This window comes from Peromyscus californicus, unplaced genomic scaffold (assembly GCF_007827085.1).
Source record: "Peromyscus californicus insignis strain IS unplaced genomic scaffold, ASM782708v3 Scaffold_4__1_contigs__length_199733344, whole genome shotgun sequence".
In the NCBI taxonomy this organism is placed as follows: domain Eukaryota; kingdom Metazoa; phylum Chordata; class Mammalia; order Rodentia; family Cricetidae; genus Peromyscus; species Peromyscus californicus.
Window position 1 is genome coordinate 56,877,680 of NW_026294562.1, and position 22,497 is coordinate 56,900,176.

Here is a 22,497-nt window from a genome sequence, read left to right on the forward strand (position 1 = left end):
ACTCTTGGGAACACACACATACGCTAAGAACACTTGGGTAGGCACACACCTGGACAAACACAGCTGTGAATGCTTACATGGGCACATGTCTGTAGGGGACTGGGGATCCCTCCTGGGGTCCTAGAAGTCCCTCTCCAGATCTTTCTCCACATGTAGGATCTCTCTCTATTTCCAGGATGTGTGGCTAAATGTGGGCATGGAGATTGCTACCATTGTTCCCAGGTCCAAGGTTACACTGGTGGCCCTTCCCCCAGTTTCCCCTTCAGCATGCTATGCTCACATGTGCAGGTCCATGCATAGTCCTGTGGGCATCCCTCCTCTCCTCCACCCACCTCCCTATTTGAAGAGAGCCCATGCTGGGCAGAGAACAGGAACCGTGGTCTCCAGGCACATTGCATTTATATCATGAGATTGGTTGTCTGGCAAGGGACGTGGTGCCCAGGGTAGGACAGTGGACCCTGGGCTTGGAACTATGCCTTAGGACTGATTGTTCAGAAAGGGAGACTGAGACCAGGCAGGTATGACTTGGGTTAGGGGGCCAGGGTGGAGCTGGAGGTCAGTTCCGGCAGGGCAGGCACAGAGACCCAGATCCTCTCAGATTTCAGGAAAGCCACGTGCTTCTCATAGTAGGCGGCCTCATTAATGAACACAGGGTACACAGTGGAGTTCCCCTCATACAGTACGTCCTCACCACTGAACAGCTTGAAGATGGGTTCACCAGGCCTCAGTGGCTCAAAGTCGTGGTCCTAGGAGAAGAGCCAAGGCCAAGGTTGCTGGGGCCATGACCTCTGCACCCCATCCCCCCCCCCAGGAGGGAGTAATCCAGGCTTGCCAAGGAGCACTGACTGAAGACAGGGTTAGTTTTGAGAGATGTGTCATCAACTACAAGAACTTCATGGAGTATACTATGCAAATTAGGATGGCTATGACATCATCAGGAAATACCCTCTCACCAGAATTGCTTCTGTACAGTCCCCTCGTGGACAAAATATAGAACATGCTTATATTTTTTTAAGGTAAACTCCCTAAAATAACTGTTGTTACATAGCATTTGCAAAGCATATGGGCAGCCCTAACTTAGGATGCTCTACCAGGTGTCAAATACTCTCGAAAGTACTAAGTAAGACTGCTGCAGGAAAAGGCGCAAGACTGCACAAGACCCTGTTCAACAGCGACCCCTTGTGGATAGTTAGATCACAGACACGGGGCTGCTCACATATCCATGGGAAAAGAATATTTGCACTTCCAATCAAGTGACTTGGGTCCTGTCCCCTCCCTGCTGTGGGATGTTCTGTATGGCAAATGTGTTGCTGATTGGTCAATAAATAAATCACTGATTGGCCAGTGGCCAGGCAGGAAGTATAGGCGGGACAAGGAGAATAAAGCTGGGAAGTGGAAGGCTGAGTCAGAGAGACACTGCCAGCCGCCAAGATGACAAACAGCATGTGAAGATGCCGGTAAGCCACGAGCCATGTGGCAAGGTATAGATTAATGGAAATGGATTAATTTAAGCTGTAAGAACAGTTAGCAAGAAGCCTGCCACGGCCATACAGTTTGTAATCAATATAAGTCTCTGTGTTTACTTGGTCGGGTCTGAGCATCTGTGGGACTGGCAGGTGAGAGAGATTTGTCCTGACTGTGGGCCAGGCAGGAAAACTCTAGCTACAAATGGCGCCCAACGTGGGGCCAAGAGTTTCCACCTAAAAACTGAGAAAAAAGATTCTAAAATGGAGCTAAAAACAGCTTCCTAATTGTCTCTCTCAAATGAGTGGCAGCTGCCGGTTTGAGCTACTGGTGGGTTCCTGGCATGAGCGCTCAACCTGCCGTATGGCGGGAACGAGGCCTTTGCAAGTGGCACTTTGAGCTGCGTGGTGGATTTAGCCTTTGCTGATGCAGAGCAAAAGGGGAGGTTTCTGGGCTGCACGCTGCTTGGATAAAGGCATGGACCCACGATGGCTCCCAGAGCTGGCGGTAAGCATACGGCCGCCATGTTGGGAAGCTGTGGTGGGCGGAGCCAGCAGCCACAGCTGCTGCAGTTTAAAGCAATAGATTCACAATAAGACAGATTCAGATGTAATAGTTTAAAATGTGTGTAAAATATATGTAGGCTTGAAAGAGACAAAAAAGTGATATATATAGTTATATAAGCAAATACATAGTTTTAAAAAATAAAGTCTTTAAAGAAACAGTAAAATTAATATAAAAATAAGCCACGTGAAGATGAATATTACACAGAGAATCTGGATTGTGTTGTTTTTGGGATTCTTAACTGCAGAGAGATATTTGATTATAAAGGAAGCTGAGTTAAACCAATATGCATATTTTAAAGGTACCTTGACTTCAAAATTTAGATATAAGGATATGTTGCTTTAAAAAGGAGACTCTGCTTTTGTTCCCACAGAAAGCCAAAGGCTATGGATTTGTTCCAGATTAAGATACATCAGGTTTGACCAGCCAAGACCCCCTGAAAGGTCTCCGATGACACCATGGCCCAGATAACACCATGGCCCAGATGATCCAACATCCAGAATGGTTTGAAGGCATCTGGCTCAGACAATACAGCCTCATGGACTATTCCATAATCCTAAAATTTTCTTTGTGTCCCCATAAGATACAGTGCCCCCCCTCCAGCAGGAAGTAGTAAGAGAAGCCACGCCTAAATTCCCAAATTATATGTAATTTTACTTTGTTAAGGTTAAAACCTTCCTTTTTGGGAAAAAAAAAGGGGGGGGGAGTGCTGTGGGATGTTCTGTATGGCAAATGTGTTGCTGATTGGTCAATAAATAAATCACTGATTGGCCAGTGGCTAGGCAGGAAGTGTAGGCGGGACAAGGAGGAGAATAAAGCTGGGAAGTGGAAGGCTGAGTCAGAGAGACACTGCCAGCCGCCACGATGACAAACAGCATGTGAAGATGCCGGTAAGCCACGAGCCATGTGGCAAGGTATAGATTAATGGAAATGGATTAATTTAAGCTGTAAGAACAGTTAGCAAGAAGCCTGCCACGGCCATACAGTTTGTAACCAATATAAGTCTCTGTGTTTACTTGGTCGGGTCTGAGCGTCTGTGGGACTGGCGTGTGACAGAGATTTGTCCTGACTGTGGGCAGGCAGGAAAACTCTAGCTACACCTCCCCTCTGCTTCTTCAGTCAAAGAAGAGCAGCCACCCAGGAGTGTGAAGATTGCTGTGGCTCCAAACGCCAGGTGCAAGGTGGGGCTCCAGGTGCAGGCGTGGGAGGAACCAGCCTGTGGTCCAGCCAGGGTTCTAAGGCAGTGGGGGCTCTGTCTGACTCTCAGGGTACCCCCCCCACGCTCCCCACAGTACCGACCTGCAGCTGAGGGTGCACAGTGCCAGCCAGGTCACCGTCCGCGGTGCGTGGGAAGTCCACCTTGCCCAAGCTCCTGTAGATGTCTATCTCAAAGGCAGGAAAGGCCTTGCCTATGTAGAGGTTGGGTATGACCGTCTGTCCATTTCTCCGTTTTCCAGGAGCCAGCCCTCTCCTCAGACCTCAGTTTCCCTGCAAGCTATTGTGGGGCCTCACCTTGGTTGTAGAGCTCAATGAAATCCAGAATGGACGCCACCAGAGCTCTCATCCGTGAGAACAGGTCGGCCCGCAGCACGCCCTGAGGCTGGGGGCCCATCTCCAGACCTGGGGACCAGGAAAGGAGATGTTAGGCAGGTGTCCCAGGCCCAGACAACTATAGGAGGTCCTGCCCTTCTGGGTCCTGATTCCGCCCTCCAAGCATCTTCCCACCCCTTCCAACTCCACCTCTCCAGGCCCTGACTCCACCCTTCTGGCCCCTTTCCTCTCCTCCCTGCTGATGCCTCCCACCCCACCCCCCTCACAGATTCCATTCTTGGACACAGATTCCAAGCTGTAGGTCTCCATCCCTGGTGGATCGTATTGCAAGAGGCGGCAGGGCAGCCCCGGGTTCTGCAGCTGTGGGGTGAGAGGAGCCAGTCAGGACCCAGGCCTTCTTGAGAGGGAAACTGAGGCACTGAGGCTGGGAAGAGCAGTGTACAGGAAGCACAGAGTCATCCACCCTGCCCCACCTCTCTCCCTTGGTTGGAAGGTTCCAGAGAGTCTGGAGTACCTGCAGGTGGCAGGCCCCTGTGGACAGGGACAGGCAGAGGTGGCACTGGTCACTCTGCCCCCTCCCTGCCCTCCCTCGCCTGCCCTCTAGGGACCACCTGTAGGTAGTGGCACAGATGCAAGTTGATGGGGTTGTGGGAGGCTTCAGAGATGAGGCAGACTCCAGTGTTGGCTGTGGTGTTGTGCAGGTCTAGGATAAAGTCGAAGGCCCGGTCTGTGCCCTTGGGACCCAGTAGCTCGTTCAACTCTCGGGCTCTTGTCACCTCATATGGGTCATCGGGAGTGGCTGTGGAACTGTGGGGAAAGGAGTAGGGGACACCAGTCCCATCATCTCAATCAATCTCCTTTTTCTTGGCTAACTTCTCACCTTTGAGGGCTTGGCTGAGAATGCTACCTCCTACAAGAAGCCTTCCCTGACTGCTTTTGGCCAGGTTGAATGCTTCATGTAGCACCCCCCTCCCACTTCCTCTGTGTCCCCAGTAACCTGAGGCTCACACCTTGGTCCTCATCCTCATGCTAATCTCACTCCATCCAGCTGGTAAGAGTCTGGCCTAAGGTTCAGTGACTGACCCAGCTTGCCATCAGGATAGACTTTTTGGAAGAGGTGACCATGACCTGGATCTCTCTAAACCAGAGGGTCAATGAGCAAAGGCAGGGGTAGCTTGCTATCCACAGGGGTGGGTCTGCAGGGATGCTAGTACCCGGCTGTGGACCAGCCAACCTGGCCAAGCCTACTCACTTGAGGAAGGTAAGGGTGAAAGTGCGGTTGAGATCACGGTCCATGTAACGGCGACAGGCAGCTGTGGCTGCTGGGTTGGCCAGAACTGGCATGGCTGAGAAGCTGGGTCTCTGCAGCTCCCCTGGGGCCTGCAGCCAATGCCGGACCAGGTGGACGCCACACATCTCATTTCCGTGGGTGCCCCCAGTCACAGCCACTCGGCGCAGGGGCTCCCGGGGCACAGGAAGGGAGCACATCCCAGTGTGGGTCAGGAGTCCACAAGAGACAGAGCTGGACAGTACGGTGAGCTCCCCAGGCCCTGAGGAGTCTGAGACGGGGCTGCTCGTGAAGAGGTAGCTAAGTGGTAGTATCAGCTGTGTCCCACCTGTACCCAGGAGCCAAGTTCAAGGACACCGTCAGCCAAATTTTTGTTCCACTTGGAACCTCAGTCCCGCCTCAGGAACTTTCTTTGAGGGTGGGTGTTGCTCTCCCCGATTTTCTCTTGGAGGAGACTTTCCTTGATGCTTTTAGAAGAAGTTTCTTCCACCTGTGAAACCAACAGGAGAGCCACATTGTTAAGGAGCCACGTTGTCATACATTGTTACTAAGTCTCCAAGCCTTACAAGAAGTTTCTGTTCCCGAAACCGAATGTATCCTGCCAGCCACGTTTTTCAACCTGTGCTGAACTTGTGACCCCAGGATGTATGCCCAGCCCTTTGCCTTGTTAAACCCCTGAACACCGGTGGTGACCCCCCCTTCCACACGTATTCTTGCACTTATCTACCCCACCGGCAGCCTCGAGCCCTGAGTCCCCCACTCTTCAGTCCAGGTGGAACAGCCGATAATCTCCACAGCTGTTTTCTATCAACCTAACCCTTCCCCATAAAAGGGACCTCAAAAGCCAATGAGGGGCTGCTCTCTGGAACCCCGACTTAGGGGGAGACTGTCATCTGGCCAGTCCCTTGTACACCTCTAAATACAGTTGCTTTAATCAGGCAGCTGTGGAAATGTTTTTCCCCACTCAGGTCTAACACCCCTAAGCTGAGAAGAGGGACTCAGACATTCAGAAGGGTGACCTGGTCCCACCCACACCATCCTCACCATAGAACCATACACCCATTTTATAGATGGTGAGCCAATGCCAAGCTTTCCAGGGAGAAGAGACTGTCACCCCATTAGCTATGTAGCAAGCATGTGGGCCCCAGGCCACCCCCGCACCCTCCTCTGAACCGGCAGGAAGCCTCTGCGAGGCCTCTTACCTGCTGTACGTGTCTGGGCTTCCCTAGGCCACAGGCCTGGTGTGTCTGTCTACCTCCTAGTCCGCTGTGTTTACGGGCCTGGAGGCCCCAGGCAGGAAGTATTTGTGCCCAGTTAGTGGAGAACTGGGGGCGGTGGCTGGGCTGAGATCCAAGCAGCCAAAGTTCGCAGGGCCCCACCTCCACCTCCCAAGTTCCACCTGCCCCGACTCCCCACGGTCTGATGGGTCCAGGTCCCTGGGGCAGGCTCCTGTCCTTGCCCTCTGCTCCTCCTCTGGGAATGGGGACAGGTCTGCCTGCCAGGGCCTCTGAGGACGTCTGCTGGAACGGCACTTACCCTTGGAAAATGAATCACAGAGATTCCTGACTTGGACCGATGATTCCCAGTCCTCAGAAAGGATTGGGCTTTGCCGACTGGCAAGGAAGCCCAGGGCCTGGTCCCACATGGGGAGACAAGGCCTGCCTGCTGTCCTGCCTGGATCCACCCGGAGAGGCGCCTTCCATGAGGCTGCTTAGGACAGAGAGCAGTGGGTAGTGACTTGGTTGTGGCTGCACCAGCCCAGTACCTTGGGGGCCATCAGAAAAGAAGTCCCCTTCCTTCTGCCTCTTTTTTTTTTTTTTTTTTTTTGGTTTTTCGAGACAGGGTTTCTCTGTGTAGCTTTGCGCCTTTTCCTGGAACTCACTTGGTAGCCCAGGCTGGCCTCGAACTCACAGAGATCCGCCTGGCTCTGCCTCCCGAGTGCTGGGATTAAAACCTCCTTCTGCCTCTTTAGGGTCACCCTCTACCCTTGCATCTCTCAGGGCACCTCCCCACTTCTTTAAGGCTGTGACCCACGGGGCTCAGTATAGTTCACTGATGCTTCAAACAAAATTGCAGAAGGTTTTGCTTTAGTCTTTGTGGTCTTCAAGGACGCTGTAACTGAAACGGCTTTATTTGCTCTGTTTTGGGAAACAGCCCTCAGACTCAGTTTACAGATGTGGAAACTGAGGCCCAGGCAGAGTAGCTAAGGGTGCACTGAACACAGGAGACAGTTGGACCTGGAAGATAGGGTCTGACCCTTTCCGTTCCCTGCTGCCTCTATAGGGTCCTGGGGAAGGGCAAAGGAGAAGTCCTTGTCCCCTGAACCAGGGCTGTCCCTCCCACTGAGCTCAACTGTCCCCTGGCAGGAGCCAAGCACTGTTCAGAGGTCGCTGAGGAGAGAGGAAAGATGGAGGCGGTGAACTGTGCAGCCCACTTAAGCGTGCAGTCCGATTACCTGTTGGTCCTGCTGTAGGTTCAAGCTGACCAGTTTGGGGCTTCTGGGTGGCCAGGGTCCTCTGGGCTAACTTTCCTCAAAGCCACGGAGATCGCTGACTCAGGTGGCCTGAGCCTGCCCTCTTACCCTCCCCCGCCCTGTGTCTCTGCGAAGTCAATGTGGGGAGAGTGGGCACCTGTGGCTCACCTTTGTTCTCCGCAGAGAGCTGGAGGCGGTGGGGTGTGGTCCTGAGCACCCTTTCTGGAGTCTGGGGCCTCAGCTGAGAGAGGCAGAGACCTCCATAAGGCCTACGCAGAGGGTCACCGAACCTTTTGTCGACAGTTCCTAGCAGTTGTTCACCAAGCCCTTACCCCGTAGGTGGCGGGGGTGTTGGAGGAGATCAGAGCGGATCAGTGCGCCTGGGCCGGCCGGTCTCCTTCCGGGTCCCCGCTGTGTCCCAGCCCAAAGCCTCGGTGTTCAATCTGAAAGCCGCCCAGCTGCTGGGGTCCTGCTGACTCCTGCAGGGACTCAGAAGTAGGAATTCTTGGCTGTTTAGGCGGGTGGCAGTGTTCTAGCCCTTCCTGCCAGGAGGCGCAGAGCTACGGGAGGGCAGCAGTGAGGAGTGAGTGCCTCACTTCCTGGGCTTCTCTGTTTCTGCCGGTTTCTAGAATGGAAATGGGGCTGGGAGCCAACATGTAAACACAATCGTAGTGCTCGCATGGGCTCTCTCTGTGTGTGTGTGTGTGTGTGTGTGTGTGTGTGTGTGTGTGTGTGTGTGTGTGTCTGTCTGTCTGTCTGTCTGTCTGTCTGCAGTCACAGTTATGAACAGAGGCTAGGGGCAGGCCTGATGAGTTATACCCCCAAACCCCAGGAAACAGAGGGGCCCCTGAGAAGCTGTGTCTTCCCTGGGCCTTGGATCCTGTATGGGAAGTGGGGGTGAGGCAGCTGTGGGGAGTAGGGGCAGAGCGAGTGCAAGCCTGGAAAACTGGCATGGGCAAGAACACCCCAAGGTGAACACGGGCTAGAGCAATGCCCATCACAGTATCCACAGGCCCAGCATCTCTCTAGTTAGGGAAGCTGAGGCCCAGAAAGGTATCAGAACCAAGCTCCCCCACTCCCCAAGTTGTAAATCTTGATCCAAGAGGGCCTTGGGGCCTGAGATCCGTGCCTGAGGACCATGGACCCAGAGGCTCTGGAGCCCCTGCCTGACCCTCCACTCTCCTGACCAGGCTATGGCCCCTCTAGCCTGCCTGTCACATCTTGGTCAAGGTCCATCAGCCTTGCTCCCTGTGCCAGGTCCGCTGAGTCCTCAGGGAAGTGCCACTGGCCACCCCCCCCCCCCCCCCCCCACCAGCTTCTCCAGGCTGCTCGGTCCTGTCCACCCTTCACAAATGACCTCCCCTCTCCCTGCCGGTGACTCCAAAGGTGACATCTGAGACACACTGTGTGTCATGTAGCCGCACCTCCAGCTTCCTTCTGGGATGGAATCTCCCAGGCAACAGTGCTCCGGCCACTCTGAGAGGGGGGCTGTGGCCTTGCAGGGCTTGTGGCATCTGCCTGGTGTTTCCTGCCAAGGACTAGGGGATGACAGCCGACTTTGTCTTTCTCTGAATGTGCTTTGGATGCCAGCCCCGGGGAATGAACCAGGGGAGGACCTGGGAGGCTGTGCCACGGACCAGGTCAGAGACCATGCGGACTGCAGTGGGGGAGAGGGCCCGGGAGGGGAGGGGAGTCAGTGAGCACCACAGCGGAGGAAGGCTGGGGCCCAGCTCGGGTAAAAGGTTCACTGAATGAGAAGTTTAAATTTTGAGCCTTGCTGAAGTGGAGACCTGGAAGGGTAGCCGTGTGGGCACTGACCTTGTGGCCAGGCCACCATAACTAGTTCTCGAGGACGGGGGTGTGGGGGGGGGAGGTTTGCGGATGCCGAGGTGGGGACGCTTGGCCCCTTCTCAAAGAGTGCATGGCTAGTTGGGGGGAGGGAGAGGTTGAGGGGTGCCTTTGTTTCTTGTCCCTCAACCCTGCCTTATTAATTTAGGTACCAGGCAGGGCCAGCTCTGGCTGGGTACTGGGGACATGGCAACCAGCCAGAGCTGGCTTCTGTCCCCTTGTGTCTACTTTCTAGAGCACAGAAGCTTGGGCAGGGGGGCGTGGGAAGTCTCTTAGTATTCCTCTGGAGGGCACTGAGAACCCTCTGAGATCCGCAGGTACAGCCCCAGGGGACAGCTCTGTCCTCTGCCCTCTGCACTGTGCCAGGCAAGACTTTTGGCGCTTGGTGCTGCCTCACAGGAGCTAAAGCTGCCACCGCTGAAGGGACAGCGTCCTGCTTCCTGTGGCTGTGATAAAGACGCCATGACCAGAGCTACTTGGGAAGGAAGGGTTAACAGGCCTGCACAAACCCATCACTGAAGGAAGTCAGGACAGGAACTCAAGGCAGGAACCTGAAAGCAGGAACGGAAACAGAGGCTGTGAAGGAACACTGCTTACTGGCTTGTTCCCCAGGGCTTGCTCAGCCTACTCCCTTTCATACCCCTGGACCACCTGCCCAGGGATGGCTCCATCACAGTGAGCTGGGCCCTCCCACCATCACTCAATCAGGAAAATAACCCACAGACTTGCCTGCAGGCCAATCTGATGGGGACATTTTCTCAATTGAGGTTCCCTCTTTCCAAATGACTCTAGCTTGTCTCAAGTTATCAAAACACTAACCAGCACAATCCACACAAGGGCAGGAGGCCCCTGGCTATGGCTGCACAAAGATATATGCTCCTACCTGAGTCCTTCCTACACCAGACCTGGCCTCCCAAAGCCCCTTTACAATCCAGGGGCCCCCCGCTGCTCTCTCTGCCTCCCCACTGCTTTCACTGTGACCCTTCCCTTCAGCTCTCACTCTAGCGCTGTCCTGCTGGCTTCCTGCTAACCTGATGTCCTGGGTTTGGACCAGGAAGGATGATAGTGTCAATTTTCTTATGGCCACTCTAGGTCGAAGCTAATGACCACTGTGGGCCCAGCACCTGTGGCTAGATTTCACCACCAGGACCCACTGGAGCCCCAGGGCAGCTCCCAAGCCTGCCACTCACCTGGCCACCTACTCAGTAACCCATCATCCCTCCATCCAACCACCTCCCAGCCAGCCACCAGCCACACACCCATCTGTTCCTCTCTCTTTTATTCATTCTCTCCTTCATCCATCCATAAGTCCCTGTTCAGTGCCTCTGCGGTGTCCCCCATGTACCATTCTGGAGATACCATCACCCAAAATGTCTAAGACCACACTTCTTTTAATTTCTCAACCTCAGGCCACTAGCTCAGATTTCCTGTGACTCTAAGAATGAGGAGCCCAGCAAGCCAAGGCTGGGGATTGAAAGTGGCTCTGGAGTCAGGGGTAGGGGTGGGGGATTGGGGAAGAACAAGGAACCAATCCCAGGGCCAGGCATGCTGTCTACCCAGCCTCCAGCCCTGTGATCCTCAACAAAGCCCACTGTCTCTCAGCTCGAGCCCTGCTTTCCTCTGTGAACTCAGTACAATCCTGCCTTGACTCAAGGCTTCAGTTTCCCATGTTCAGATGTGGTCTCCAGCTTTTTGTTTGTTTGTTTTTTTCTGCATACCCCTGACTGTCCTGGAACTCACTCTGTAGCCCAGGCTAACATTACAAAGAGCATAAAGATTCACCTGTCTCTGCCTCCCAAGTGCTGGGATTAAAGTCGTGCACCACCACACCTGGTTCCAAGCCTCTATTTTTAAATTTTATTTTCCATGTATGAGTGTTTTGCCTATGAGTATGTCTGGACATCGTATGTGTGCCTGGTACCTGCTGAGGCCAGAAGAGGGTGTTGGATCCTCTTAAACTGGAGTTACAGACGGTTGTGAGCTGTGATGTGGGCTCTGGGGTCTGATCCCAGTCCTCTGGAAGAACAGTCAGTGCTCTTAACCACAGAGCTATCTCTTTAGCCCCAAGTCTCCAATTTCATATTCTACCTCTCACTACCTCTTTCTAGGAGTAGAGATGTAGCCAACACATGCACACAGCCCTCCCTGGGCCAGAGCAGACATGACTAATCAACCATGCTTTCCTTCTTTTTCATGATGCTTCCTAGCCTGCCATCCTATGAGCTGAACTATATTCTGTTGTGTCTGCTGAGTCATGGGAGATAGAACCTCCTGAAGCCATGAACTATGTGAGAATCTTCCCTCTTGAACTAGCCTATGTAAAGTCTTTTGATAGAAGTAACAGAAAAGTAACTAATGAACACACTTCAGACAGATTCACCAATTAATCTGACCTGGGTTCAAGATCATGTCACTTCAGATGGGACAAAGCCACCCTCCGGGTGTGGATGGAGCTGTGGGCCACTGCTCTGTCTTTTGGGACCCTGTCTATGATCTGACAAAGGAAGTCCTCCTCAGTCACCAGATCTGCCCAGCCTTGGGGAGGGGGCTTCTCTGTCAGCAGACCTGTCTAAACAGAGGGTCAGGAGGCTGCTGAGGGGGCTGTGCTCTGGGAAGGGATTGGACCAGCCACCTGGAGGTCCTGCCTGGCTGCAGGTCTGTTCAGAAAAAGTTCCAGAAGTGGGGTGTTCACAGGCAGACACCTGCCTTTCGGGAACCACTGGGGATGTGGGAGCAGCTGAAAGCTCAGGTAGGTCAGGGGCTGGGGAGCAGGGGGGAGTCAGGGTGGTGCTCATAGAAGGGTGCAGCTCTGGGAGCCCATGGCCCAGCTTATCAGCTGCTGGTTCCAGGGACCATAAGGAGGGTATCGGAGGTCATTAAGCTTTTCCATCCCCGGGCTGCGCAGCAGACAGGCACGCTGGTGGGAGAAGGTGTCGAAGGAGAACTTGCCGTGGTACCTGCCCATTCCACTGTTGCCTGCAAGGACACGAGAGTGAGCGTGTGAGGACAGCACCTGTGTAGCCCTGCTTGGCAGCCTGGGTAGCAGCCACCTGCCCGAGCCAGAAGCCCAAAGCTTGCAAGAGAACAGAGAAAGGCAGGGCAATCAAATAACCATTTTACAGACAGGGAAACTGAGGCCATATGAGGCCCAGGGCCTACATTCAGGTGGAATAGCAAAGGCCTTTCTGGGGCTGGGGCTGGATTGTGGAGGGGGCCAGGAACTCACCAACTCCCCCCAGGGGCAGGGCGGGTAGAGTCAGGTAGAGAAAACCATCGTTGCCTCCAAAGCCACCACTGCTGGTGCGTTCCAACATCTGGTTCACCACCTGAGAGAGGCGGAGCGCATGGGGCAGGAGGTGAGCCCTGACTGACTGTCCCACTGGGGGAACAAAGAGTTTTCACCCCTACATTGCCTTTCCCAGCTCCTCCCTCCACTGAGCAGTCCCTTATTATAAGCACCCACTGGGGGCGCACTTCATAGGGATATGTAGGGCACAAGTTCATGCCCATTACCAAGACCATGAGGAAGTCACGACTTTGTGAGGGTGTGGTGGATCCCCACTGCAACCAGCCAGGCTCTGCCTGTGCGGTCCTGGTCGGTATTGCCCTTCAATCCCACAGGAGTTTGGTTTATGAGGAACTTTGTGCAGCTCAGAACGGGGGAGGGGGCTCCCTCCACACCTCTTGCTGCAAGTGGAGGCTGCCCCAGCCAGGACGGACAGGCAGCTGGCCAGTCATGCACCTGGCACCTGTGTCCCTGCCTGTGTCCTGTCCTTGGGTGTCCCTGCCTGTGTCCTGTCCTCGGGTGTCTTTGTGCAGTATCCAATGGAACTAGGTTGGTTGCTAAACTCAGAGCATCTGTCTAAAGCCCCAAGCAGGAGGTGTGGTCAATTGCCCCCTTTCCAGCTCCTCGGGGCCCCAGCCCTGGCGGACCCCAGCCCTGGCGGACCCCACCTGGCTGCTGTTGGAGAAGGCATACAGCGCCAGCGGCTTCTCCCGCTTGTTAATGAAGTCAATGGCCTCATCCAGGCTTTTCACGGTCACCACAGGCAGGATGGGCCCGAAGATCTCCTCCTGCATCACAGGCTCTGATTCCTGCACATCTACCAGCACCGTGGGTGCTGTGGACAAAGTGGGAAACAGCCTCACTGGTTGTCGGGGCTTGGATGAAAACAAGGTTCCAGACTGGAGAGTGTGAGGACCTGACCTATCAGGACTCCGGGGTCTGAGTGCCCAGAGACCGGGCTTCACTGGGCAATGAAAAGCAAATGAAAGTTTAAGCCCATAAATCTGGGTCCCAGCTCAGTGAGTCTAAAGCTGTGGGGCCCAAGGTTGGAATTTAGGAGCCACAGGCTCAGCCACAGTTAAGGCACCAGAAGAGGTGAACTTAAGGATCCGAGACTCATGTTGAAGCTCACATTTAGGGTCTCACACAGCCCCCTTCAGTATCGAAGAGCCTCAGCCCAGGTGGGCTGTGTGCCAGTGATGGGTGCAGAAGACTCACCAATGTAGCATTCTCCCTCATCGCTCTGGCCACCAATGGCCACGCGGCCACAGCCCAGCAATCCCTGGAGACGCTTGAAGTGTTTCTGGTTAATGATTCTGCCCAGGTTGGGGGAGGTCTGTGGGTTGTCTCCATAGAAACGTGTGATGGCATTCTGCAGGGCCCGCACCAGCCGCTCCTGCATCTCCTGGCTACACAGGATGTAATCGGGGGCCACACAGGTCTGGCCAGCATTGAAGTAGCGGAACCAGGCCACACGGTTGGCTACGGTCTGAGGGTCACAGTCGTCATCCACATAGCAGGGGTTCTTACCCCCCAGCTCCAGGGTGATGGGCGTCAGGTGTTTGGCAGCAGCGGCCATCACGATCTTGCCTACTTGAGGGCTTCCTGAGGACATGGTCAAGAGACACTATCTTCACCTGGCAAACTGGTCTAGGCATAAATTTTGGCCTCCTCTCTCCACAGAAACCTTTCCCAGTCCAAGTTCTGGGCTGTTCCACCTATCCTGACCACCCAGGATCCAATCTCCAAGATTCTCAGAGGGCCTGGACTGGACCTCAGGGACACCTCCACCTCTTGATTGGTTCCCTATCCTGGCCTATGGCCTTATGTTTCAATATCTTCACACTGTATTCTCTGCTGCCCCCTATCCCCAGGATCCTGGCCAGGGCCATCCTTACCTGTGAAGAAGATATAGTCAAATTTATGTTTCAGCAGCTGCCCGGTCTCCTCGGGCCCACCCAGCACCACAGCAAAGCAGCTCTGCAAGGCAGGGTGACAGCTCAGGAGGCCGGCCTGAGGACAGCAGGGACTTCCCCACTGGCCGGGACACGGGTGTGGGGATGCCGGGTGCTGACAGGCAGAGCCATGCCCACCTGGTCCAGATACTGGGGCAGCAGCTCGGCCAGCACCTTCTCTGTGTTCTTGCTTATCTCTGATGGCTTCAGCACCACGCAGTTCCCTGCAGGAGTCAATGGGGAAGTAGAGGAGGGAGCTGGTGCCTGCACCCCCCAGGGAACTCTGGATGCCCTCTTTGGGAAGGACCCTCAGACTAGGGGGCCCCAAAACCCCACTCACCTGCAGCAATGGCCCCCACTAGGGGCACGATCATCAAGTTCAAAGGATAATTCCAGGGTGCAATAATAAGCACCAGGCCAAAGGGCTCCTTCCGGATGAAGGCTGAGCTCAGTTTTGTGAGCTAGGATGCAGGATGACAGTCAGGTGTCAAGTGAGGAACAGTCTCCCCCTGTCCCCGCCTGCTCCCCTGCACATGGGTCCTCACCTCCCTGGCTGATGGGGTCCCCAATGAAAAGACTGGCTTACTTTGGTCTCTAGGGCAGGAGGGGGCCTGGGGCAGGCTGCCCTGTGCTCTGCCACCCCACTGCCACCTCCACCTACCATCACCCAGCCTACAGGGCTCACCAAGTTGGTGGACACAGACTCATCCTTCATCCAGGTCTGCAGGTTCTTGAGGGCCAGGTCCACCTCATTCTGGCACAGGATGATCTCACTCATGTCTGACTCGAAGGCTGACTGTGGGGTGGGGAGATCAGGTTCAAGGCTGGGCTGGGGTCTACCGTTTGGAAAGGGCGTGAGGTGGTTTCCTTGAGCATATAAATGCAGTATATGGTTCCATGGGGACTAATTCCGGAGTGCCACTGCCTGGCTTTGAGACTTTGAGCAAGCAACTTAACACTTGCCTCAGTTTCCCTATTTGTGACCTGAGAACAACCATCCAGCTGGCCTCTCCGTGATATTCTGTGTGTTGTCAAGTTAGAGTTGCATTCTGTTGCAAGGGTTAAACACGCCAGGAGGTTTGCTCCTCATCAAGGGCACAAGATCTCGGAAAGGATGTGGCCCAGCTTGGGAAGGACACAGTTGCACCTGTCTAGATGCCCCTCCCATCCCCTCACAGCACCTTGCCCACGTCCTTGGCCAGTGCATCCTGCAGCAGCTGCTTGTTGTCCTGCAAGAATTGGCCCAGTCTCTGCAGCTGTGCTGTCCGGAACTCAGCAGGCCTAGTCCGCCCTGCGTTGAAAGCCTCCCGCAGCCTCCGGAGTGTGTCCTCAGAGGGGTCCACCCTGCAGGATGGGACAGTGTTCACTGGTGGCTTGTGCACCACTCAACCTTTGGGAAGAGCTTCAGCAGCCCGAGGGCCCAAGGCAGCCCGCAAATGCATGTCAGTCATGCCCCACTTGCCCATCCTCCCAAGCCCCTACCCTGAGGGGGTTTCATATCCCTTGGATGAAGTTTCATACCCCATGGACCAGTTGCTACAGAATGGTGTTGCGTGCACATGGGTGTTATTGTATGTGTCTGATTTGTTTTTTGGTTTTTTTTTTTAATGACTTTTTGTTTGTCACTGTTTAAAATAAGCAATTTAATAGCTTTCTTTCTTTCTTTTCTTTTTAAATTGTATTTATTATTGGATGTGAAGAGAGGCACTCATACTGTGTGTGTGTGTGAGGGTCAGAGTACAAATTGTGGGGTCCGTTCTCCCTTCCACCTTTCTTTGGGTCCCCACAATCAAACACAGGTCACCAAGCTCGTGTGCGAAGTGTCTGCCTTGCTGGGCCATCTCATCTCACCAGTTCCCCCCCCCCCCCCCCCCCCAGAGTGCAGATCCACTAGGCTCCAGAGTAGAGCTGCCTGGTAGGGCAATCTCCAACCGGTTGAGCTGCAGGCTGCTCAGTGAGCTTCAGGTTCCCAGCTTTGTGAGCTGTCACGTGCTGGGGTGGGCCTTGAAGATGCAGCTGTCCCTGAGTCATTTCTGCTTCGTAAGTCACCCCTCACCCATCTCCTGGGAGTGACCTGTAATTAAAGTCATTGGTTGACCAGGTTGGACTTTGGTGGTAGCCGTACTTTGGTCTGTCATGGGATCCCTATCTGGGGTGAGCAGATCTTTGTGTTTTGTCCCCGCAGTAGAAGTTTTGCCACACAACAGTAACCCAGGCCTGCCTCCAACTATGATGCTGATATTTATATGCTTGTGTGTGCATGTGCATGTGCGCCGGTATCCACGAGTGCCTGTTTTCAAGTGTCTACAAGTAAGGAGTGTGTGTCAGTGGGTTTATCTTGTGTGCACACCTGAGTGTCTGTGTACATGTGTCCTGTGCGGTGAGTTGGGTGGGAATAGGTGTTGCTTTGCATCTGTGTGGACAGGAACAGCACATATTGGGACCTGCTCACAGCCCTGAGAGGGAGCAGGAACAGCACCTCTGTGGTGCCCTTGAAGTCCTGCTCCATGCACACCTATACCCTCTCCCTTGACTTCATCAGGTCACCATCCTAGTTAATGACATCCCGGCACACATCCCTGCAGACAGTGCCTCGCTTGTGGACAAAGTTACTCTCAGAACAGTGTCAACACACACATCCACAACCACGGCAGTGAACAGAATCTTACAACAGTGCCCCCCTGTGGACAGAACTCTCAGAACAGCGCCCCCTGTGGACAGAACTCTCAGAACAGCGCCCCCTGTGGACAGAACTCTCAGAACAGCGCCCCCTGTGGACAGAACTCTCAGAACAGCGCCCCCTGTGGACAGAACTCTCAGGACAGCGCCCCCTGTGGACAGAATTCTCAGGACAGCGCCCCCTGTGGACAGAACTCTCAGGACAGCGCACCCCTGTGGACAGAACTCTCAGGACAGCGCCCCCTGTGGACAGAACTCTCAGGACAGCGCACCCCTGTGGACAGAACTCTCAGAACAGCGCCCCCTGTGGACAGAACTCTCAGAACAGCGCCCCCTGTGGACAGAACTCTCAGAACAGCGCCCCCTGTGGACAGAATTCTCAGGACAGCGCCCCCTGTGGACAGAACTCTCAGGACAGCGCACCCCTGTGGACAGAACTCTCAGGACAGCGCCCCCTGTGGACAGAACTCTCAGGACAGCACCCCCTGTGGACAGAACTCTCAGGACAGCGCCCCTGGTGGACAGAACTCTCAGGACAGCGCCCCCTGTGGACAGAACTCTCAGGACAGCGCCCCCTGTGGGCAGAACTCTCAGGACAGCGCCCCCTGTGAACAGAACTCTCAGGACAGTGCCCCCTGTGGACAGAATTCTCAGGACAGCGCCCCCTGTGGACAGAACTCTCAGGACCCCCCTGTGGACAGAACTCTCAGGACAGTGCCCCCTATGGACAGAACTCTCAGGACAGTGCCCCCTGTGGACAGAACTCTCAGGACAGTGCCTCCTGTGGACAGAACTCTCAGAACCCCTGTGGACAGAACACTCAGGACAGAGACTGTTCCTAAGAACAAGAGGCAAAGTCGAGCAGCCACTGCAGGCTCTGAGGGGCTGTCCCATCTGAGGAATGTGGGGAGACAGGAGAGTACAGACTTGCCCTCCTCCCCAGGACAGTGCTGCTGATTTCCTGGCTGAGGCTTCCACATTCATGTCCCCTTCCCCTGGGGCCGGCAGCAGGAGGCAGCTCACAGCAGCGTTGCTGAGGACTGTCCCTGAGCAGGCTCAACTCCTGCCAGGCCTGGATGGGGACCCAAACCCTCCTTCCTTACAGCCAGGCCTGGGGGAGCCCCCACCTAGACCCCTTCCCAGGAGGACTAGGGCCATTCCCTGCAGGGGCTCCCTGGAGGAGCTGGGCCTGGCTGGGGATGCTCGGTTCCCCACTCCTGGACGGCTGGCATGGTTGGTCTAGATGCTAGGCCCTAGGACATTCCAGGTCTCTTCCTGAGAGCTCCTTGTGGGGGGCCCACGTCACAGCCTTCACCAGTGCTCCCTCTGCCTGGGCTCTATGAGCTCCTGGTCACACTGGTCTTGCTCTAACATTGTCCATGGCTTCCTACTGCCTTCATGGGGCTGAACCTGGGATGTGCTGAGGCCCCCAGGGCTCCTTAGTGTGAGGCAGCCTACTTCCCTCAGCTTGGTTATAATCTGGAGGATTACTGTTGTCCGTTCTGACTGACATGTCAGTGATGTGGCACGAGACTGCAATTATTCGGGATCAGCACACACAGACACCTCTGGAGGCAGGGCCAGAGAGTCATCAGCCCGGCTCTCCCTGCAGGGATGACACAGGGACACTGGGCTTTGTGGATGTGAGGCAGCCGCTGCAAAGGCCTTGTGGTGCAGATTTTGAGCAATGAGATGCAGCAGGGCAGTTGTTGTGATGGGACCTCTAACAGGGAGCTGTGATAGAGTCTGTGGACATCAAATACAATGTGGAACAAAGCTAGGAGGAAGTCAGAGCAGCAGTTGGACCAAAGGGTGGCAGTGCCATCTCATTTAAGTCCTGAAGATATCATTACCCCATACTAAGGATGAGAAAGTCAGACTCAGAGGGTCCAGCTGATTCATCCTAATTAGCTTTGCCTGTCAACCTGACACAGCCTAGAGTCACCTGAGAAGCACGTCACAGATGAGGACTTGCCCAGGCCAGGTTTGCCTGTGTGCGTGTCTGTGGGGGGTTGTGTTGACTGCTAGCTGACATCCATCGGAGGCCCAGTCCACTGTGGGTAGCACCATCCCCTAGGTCGGTGGTCCTGGCCTCTATAAGAAAGCTAGCTGAGAAGAAGCCTGTGAGCTACAGAAAGCAGCACCCTCCATGGTTTCTGCTCTACTTCCTTGGCTTTGAGTTGGCTCCTGGCTAACTTCCCTCAGTGATGGTCTGTAAACTGTAAGCGGAAATCAACCCTTTCCTCCTGTGAGCTGCTTCTGGGCAGGGCATTTTATCACAGTTACAGAGAGGAAGTGAGAAAACCCTCCTCAAGCTTATCAGCCCCCATGGATCTCTCCTCCACCAACACTGTGGCCATGTTCCAATGTGTGTCCCACACGTGGTGTATGTGGGGTTATGTGTGTGTGTATGTGTGGTGTGTGTGTTCACATGTATGAGTGAAAGCTTGTATGTGTGCAGATGCATGTGTGGGTGTGGGTGGAGACCAGAGACTGACACCTGCTACCTTCCTCAATCCCCCTTTATTTAATGAGCCAGAATCCATCCCTGAACCTAGAGCTCACTACTTTGGCTGCTCTAGTTGGTGTGGCCGAGGGGGCTTCCTGTCTCTGCTTCCCAAACAGTGGCTTAACAGGTGGGCTGGTATGCCCACCTGGATTTTGCTTGGGTGTCGGGGATCACCATGTATGTGATGGGTTTGGGGCAGGGTCTTATTATGCAGCCTTAGCCAGCCTGGTACACTTGAAGCAATCCTCCTGCCTCTGAGTATGGAGGCGACTTGTTGTGCCGGCTGCCACACTAAACTTTTAGTTACATGTTTTTATCATCTCCTCCATGCCTGTTGGTAGCATCCAACTTTTCTAAGAGAATGTCACATTTCCAGAGCCACAGTGAACAGGGCTTTTTTTTTTTTTTCCTTTAAGACCAAGTCCCACTATGTAGCTCTAGCTGGCCTGGCACTCTCTACATAGATCAGGACTCAGACTCATAGAAATGCACCTACCTCTGACTTCAGAGTGCTGGGATTAAAGGCATGCACCATTCAGCGCAATGATAGGATCTTTTGTTTAAAAAAAAATCATTTTTATTTCATGGGCATTGGTGTTTTGCCTACATGTGTATCTGTGTGAGGTTGTTGGGTCCTCTGTGTGAGGGTGCTGGATCTCCTGGAACTAGAGTTACAGACAGTTATGAGCTGCCGTGTGGGTGCTGGGAGTTGAACCCAGGTTCCCTGGAAGAGCAGCCAGTGCTCTTAACCACTGAGCCATCACTCCAGCCTCAACTGGATTTTTTTTTTTTTTTTTTTGATTGAACCCAGGGCCTTGAGCTTGCTAGGCAAGCGCTCTACCACTGAGCTAAATCCCCAACCCCCCGACTGGATCTTATGTAGCTCATGCTAGCCTCAAATTTGGTATCTAGCTAAGGTTGACCTGGAACCCCTGATTCTCATGCCTCTGCTTCTACCTCCCAAGTGCTGGGGTTATATCCATGTGCCACTACATGCAGTTTATGCTGTCCTGGGTCAGACACGGTGCTTCATGCACACTCGGCAAGCTCTCTACCAGCCCTGCCCCCAGTGTTTCCTTTCCTTTTTTAATTTCTCTTTTCTTTTTGAAACAACTCTCACTATGCATTCTAGGCTGTCCTTGAATTCATGACCCTACTACCTCAGCATCCAGAGAGCATACAGCTGCACTGTTACTGTGGCTTTTTAAACCTAAAGCTGGATTGGGTGTGGTAGCACATGCCTTTAACTCCCAGCACTCCAGAGGCAAAGGCAGGTGGATCTCTGTGAGTCTGAGGCCATCCTGGTCTACATAATAAGTTCCGGGGCAGCCAGAGCTATGTAGTGAGACCCTTGCTCAAACAAACAAAACCCTCAGCTCTGGCCTGGCAGCCCCCTCCTTTCTGGCACCCTAATCACAGCTCTGGTGTCCCTTGCCAGGTCTCCATCTGCTCATATGGCTGTCACCTTCAGCAGTATGGAGCTCCTCCAGACAGGATGGGTTGTCCCCAGTCCTAGGGGTCTTGAGTGCTTCCTATCTGTCACAGGAACATGAGGCTCAGAAGGAGAAAGCAGAGAGCTGTACCTCTGTCCTCAGCCCCTGGTCCTGTTGCCACCGTCCTGTCCTAGGCTCAGCAAGTGATCTCAACCCCTTGGCTCCCAGCCCCGTCCCTCACCTATGACCCATACCCCTTTCCACCAGTGACTGTCACCCACCCAAGGCCTTTTGCACTAAGACCCTCTGCCGCCAGTACCCGTGACCCTACCTACCCCAGCGAGGGCTCCGAGCCTGGGTCCGTAGCAGACATTCTGGTTCCAGATGTGTGGCTCCTTTTTTAGCCAGGCTCTCTCTTGCCTCTGCTGATCCTTCTAGGTGGGACCACAGTAGGACCACACTACCCTGGCGGTGCAGACCGGGGCTCTAACAGATGGTGGGTGGGGCAGCCGCCTCCTCAATCCCACACTCTCCCTCTGCACTGCCTCGCGGGCACAGCTGTAGGGAACCGGAATGGCAGGCTGTGCAGGCTTCTCTGTGGGTCTGAGTGTTCTGGAGAGGCTGACAGGAAGTTAGCAGTGGGGAGAAAAGTCATGGGGGTTGGAGGTGAAAACAAACCTCCTCAGGTCCCTGACAGCCCTTCCAGGTCCCTCCAGGAAGCCTCCACAGGCTAAATCATCTCCATCCTCTCTCACACACACAATCAGGGTGTCCCTGTCTAGAAGAGAAACTGTGGTACTTTTATTTGCACTCCCCTGTGACCAAATGACACAGGGGACAGAGGAAGGGGCACTGACGGTTGTAGAGGACACGTTGCAGGCAGGGGAATTGCTCCAGTGGGGGAATGTCACTCATGTCTGTATTTCCTATTTACTGTGTGATCCTAGTCAAGTTACCTACCCTCTCTAAGCTTAATGTCATATATATATATATATATATATATATATATATATATATATATATATATATATATATATAGAAAATTTTTCGTGTATGAGTGTTTTGCCTGCATGTATATATGTGTACCATGTTGCATTCCTGGTGCTCGCAGAGGCCAAAAGAAGGCATCAGATACCCTGGAACTGGAGTTACAGATGGTGTGAGATGCCATCTGAGTGCTAGGAACTAGGCCCAGGTCCTCTGGAAGAGCAGTCAGTGCTGGTAACCACTGAGCAATCTCTCCAATCCCTTATTATCATGAGAGTTTTGAGACTGTCCTGGGAGTGGGAAGACAGGATCTCAGCTTCTGGCACAAGTCAGGGTTTCTGGGGCTGCGGTACTGGTGGCTCCCAGTGTTTCTATGAACACTCACTGAGGACCTCCTAGGGTCTGAGAAGCAGGAGACTGAGCTCAGGCCCTGCTGCTGTCTCTCACTGATGGCCACACC

General features: G+C 54.1%; 2 protein-coding genes across 6 annotated transcripts; both read right to left on the bottom strand.

Annotated features, from left to right (window-relative positions):
• Positions 1–382: 382 nt before the first annotated feature.
• Positions 383–8,556, bottom strand: Acy3 (aminoacylase 3). 5 transcript variants are annotated; one of them, XM_052712661.1, is made up of 9 exons: positions 7,673–8,556; positions 7,509–7,581; positions 6,404–6,574; positions 4,832–5,357; positions 4,191–4,386; positions 3,846–3,939; positions 3,541–3,648; positions 3,328–3,437; positions 383–746 (listed from the first exon to the last, which is right to left on the bottom strand). In XM_052712661.1, exons 4-9 carry the CDS (start codon positions 5,065–5,067, stop codon positions 531–533), a joined length of 960 nt encoding a protein of 319 aa, XP_052568621.1. In that variant the 5' UTR covers positions 5,068–5,357; positions 6,404–6,574; positions 7,509–7,581; positions 7,673–8,556; the 3' UTR covers positions 383–530. The 5 variants fall into 5 exon arrangements, with proteins under 5 accessions (XP_052568621.1, XP_052568622.1, XP_052568625.1 ...); XM_052712662.1 differs by having other exon boundaries at positions 6,404–6,577; XM_052712665.1 differs by lacking the exon at positions 6,404–6,574.
• Positions 8,557–9,354: 798 nt separating this feature from the next.
• LOC128094928 (aldehyde dehydrogenase family 3 member B2) lies at positions 9,355–21,628 on the bottom strand. The gene is made up of 10 exons (XM_052713537.1): positions 21,386–21,628; positions 15,611–15,773; positions 15,115–15,225; positions 14,770–14,890; positions 14,568–14,653; positions 14,373–14,454; positions 13,693–14,079; positions 13,143–13,309; positions 12,415–12,514; positions 9,355–12,164 (listed from the first exon to the last, which is right to left on the bottom strand). The coding sequence occupies exons 1-10, from the start codon at positions 21,421–21,423 to the stop codon at positions 11,980–11,982; spliced, it is 1,440 nt and encodes a 479-aa protein (XP_052569497.1). The 5' UTR covers positions 21,424–21,628; the 3' UTR covers positions 9,355–11,979.
• Between the last annotated feature and the right edge of the window lie 869 nt (positions 21,629–22,497).

Bases quoted from the DNA above. Each gene is read 5' to 3' on its own strand.
- Acy3 (XM_052712665.1), bottom strand. From the start codon at position 5,067: ATGTGCTCCCTTCCTGTGCCCCGGGAGCCCCTGCGCCGAGTGGCTGTG. The intron at 3,940-4,190 runs GTGGTCCCTAGA...CTCACCCCACAG, and splicing joins ATCTGTGCCACTACCTACAG to CTGCAGAACCCGGGGCTGCC. The intron at 3,438-3,540 runs GTGAGGCCCCAC...ACCTCTACATAG, and splicing joins CATTGAGCTCTACAACCAAG to GCAAGGCCTTTCCTGCCTTT.
- LOC128094928 (XM_052713537.1), bottom strand. From the start codon at position 21,423: ATGTCTGCTACGGACCCAGGCTCGGAGCCCTCGCTGGG. The intron at 15,774-21,385 runs GTAGGTAGGGTC...CCCATCCTGCAG, and splicing joins GGCTCGGAGCCCTCGCTGGG to GGTGGACCCCTCTGAGGACA. The intron at 14,455-14,567 runs GTGGGCATGGCT...CCTGCCTTGCAG, and splicing joins TGCCCCAGTATCTGGACCAG to AGCTGCTTTGCTGTGGTGCT.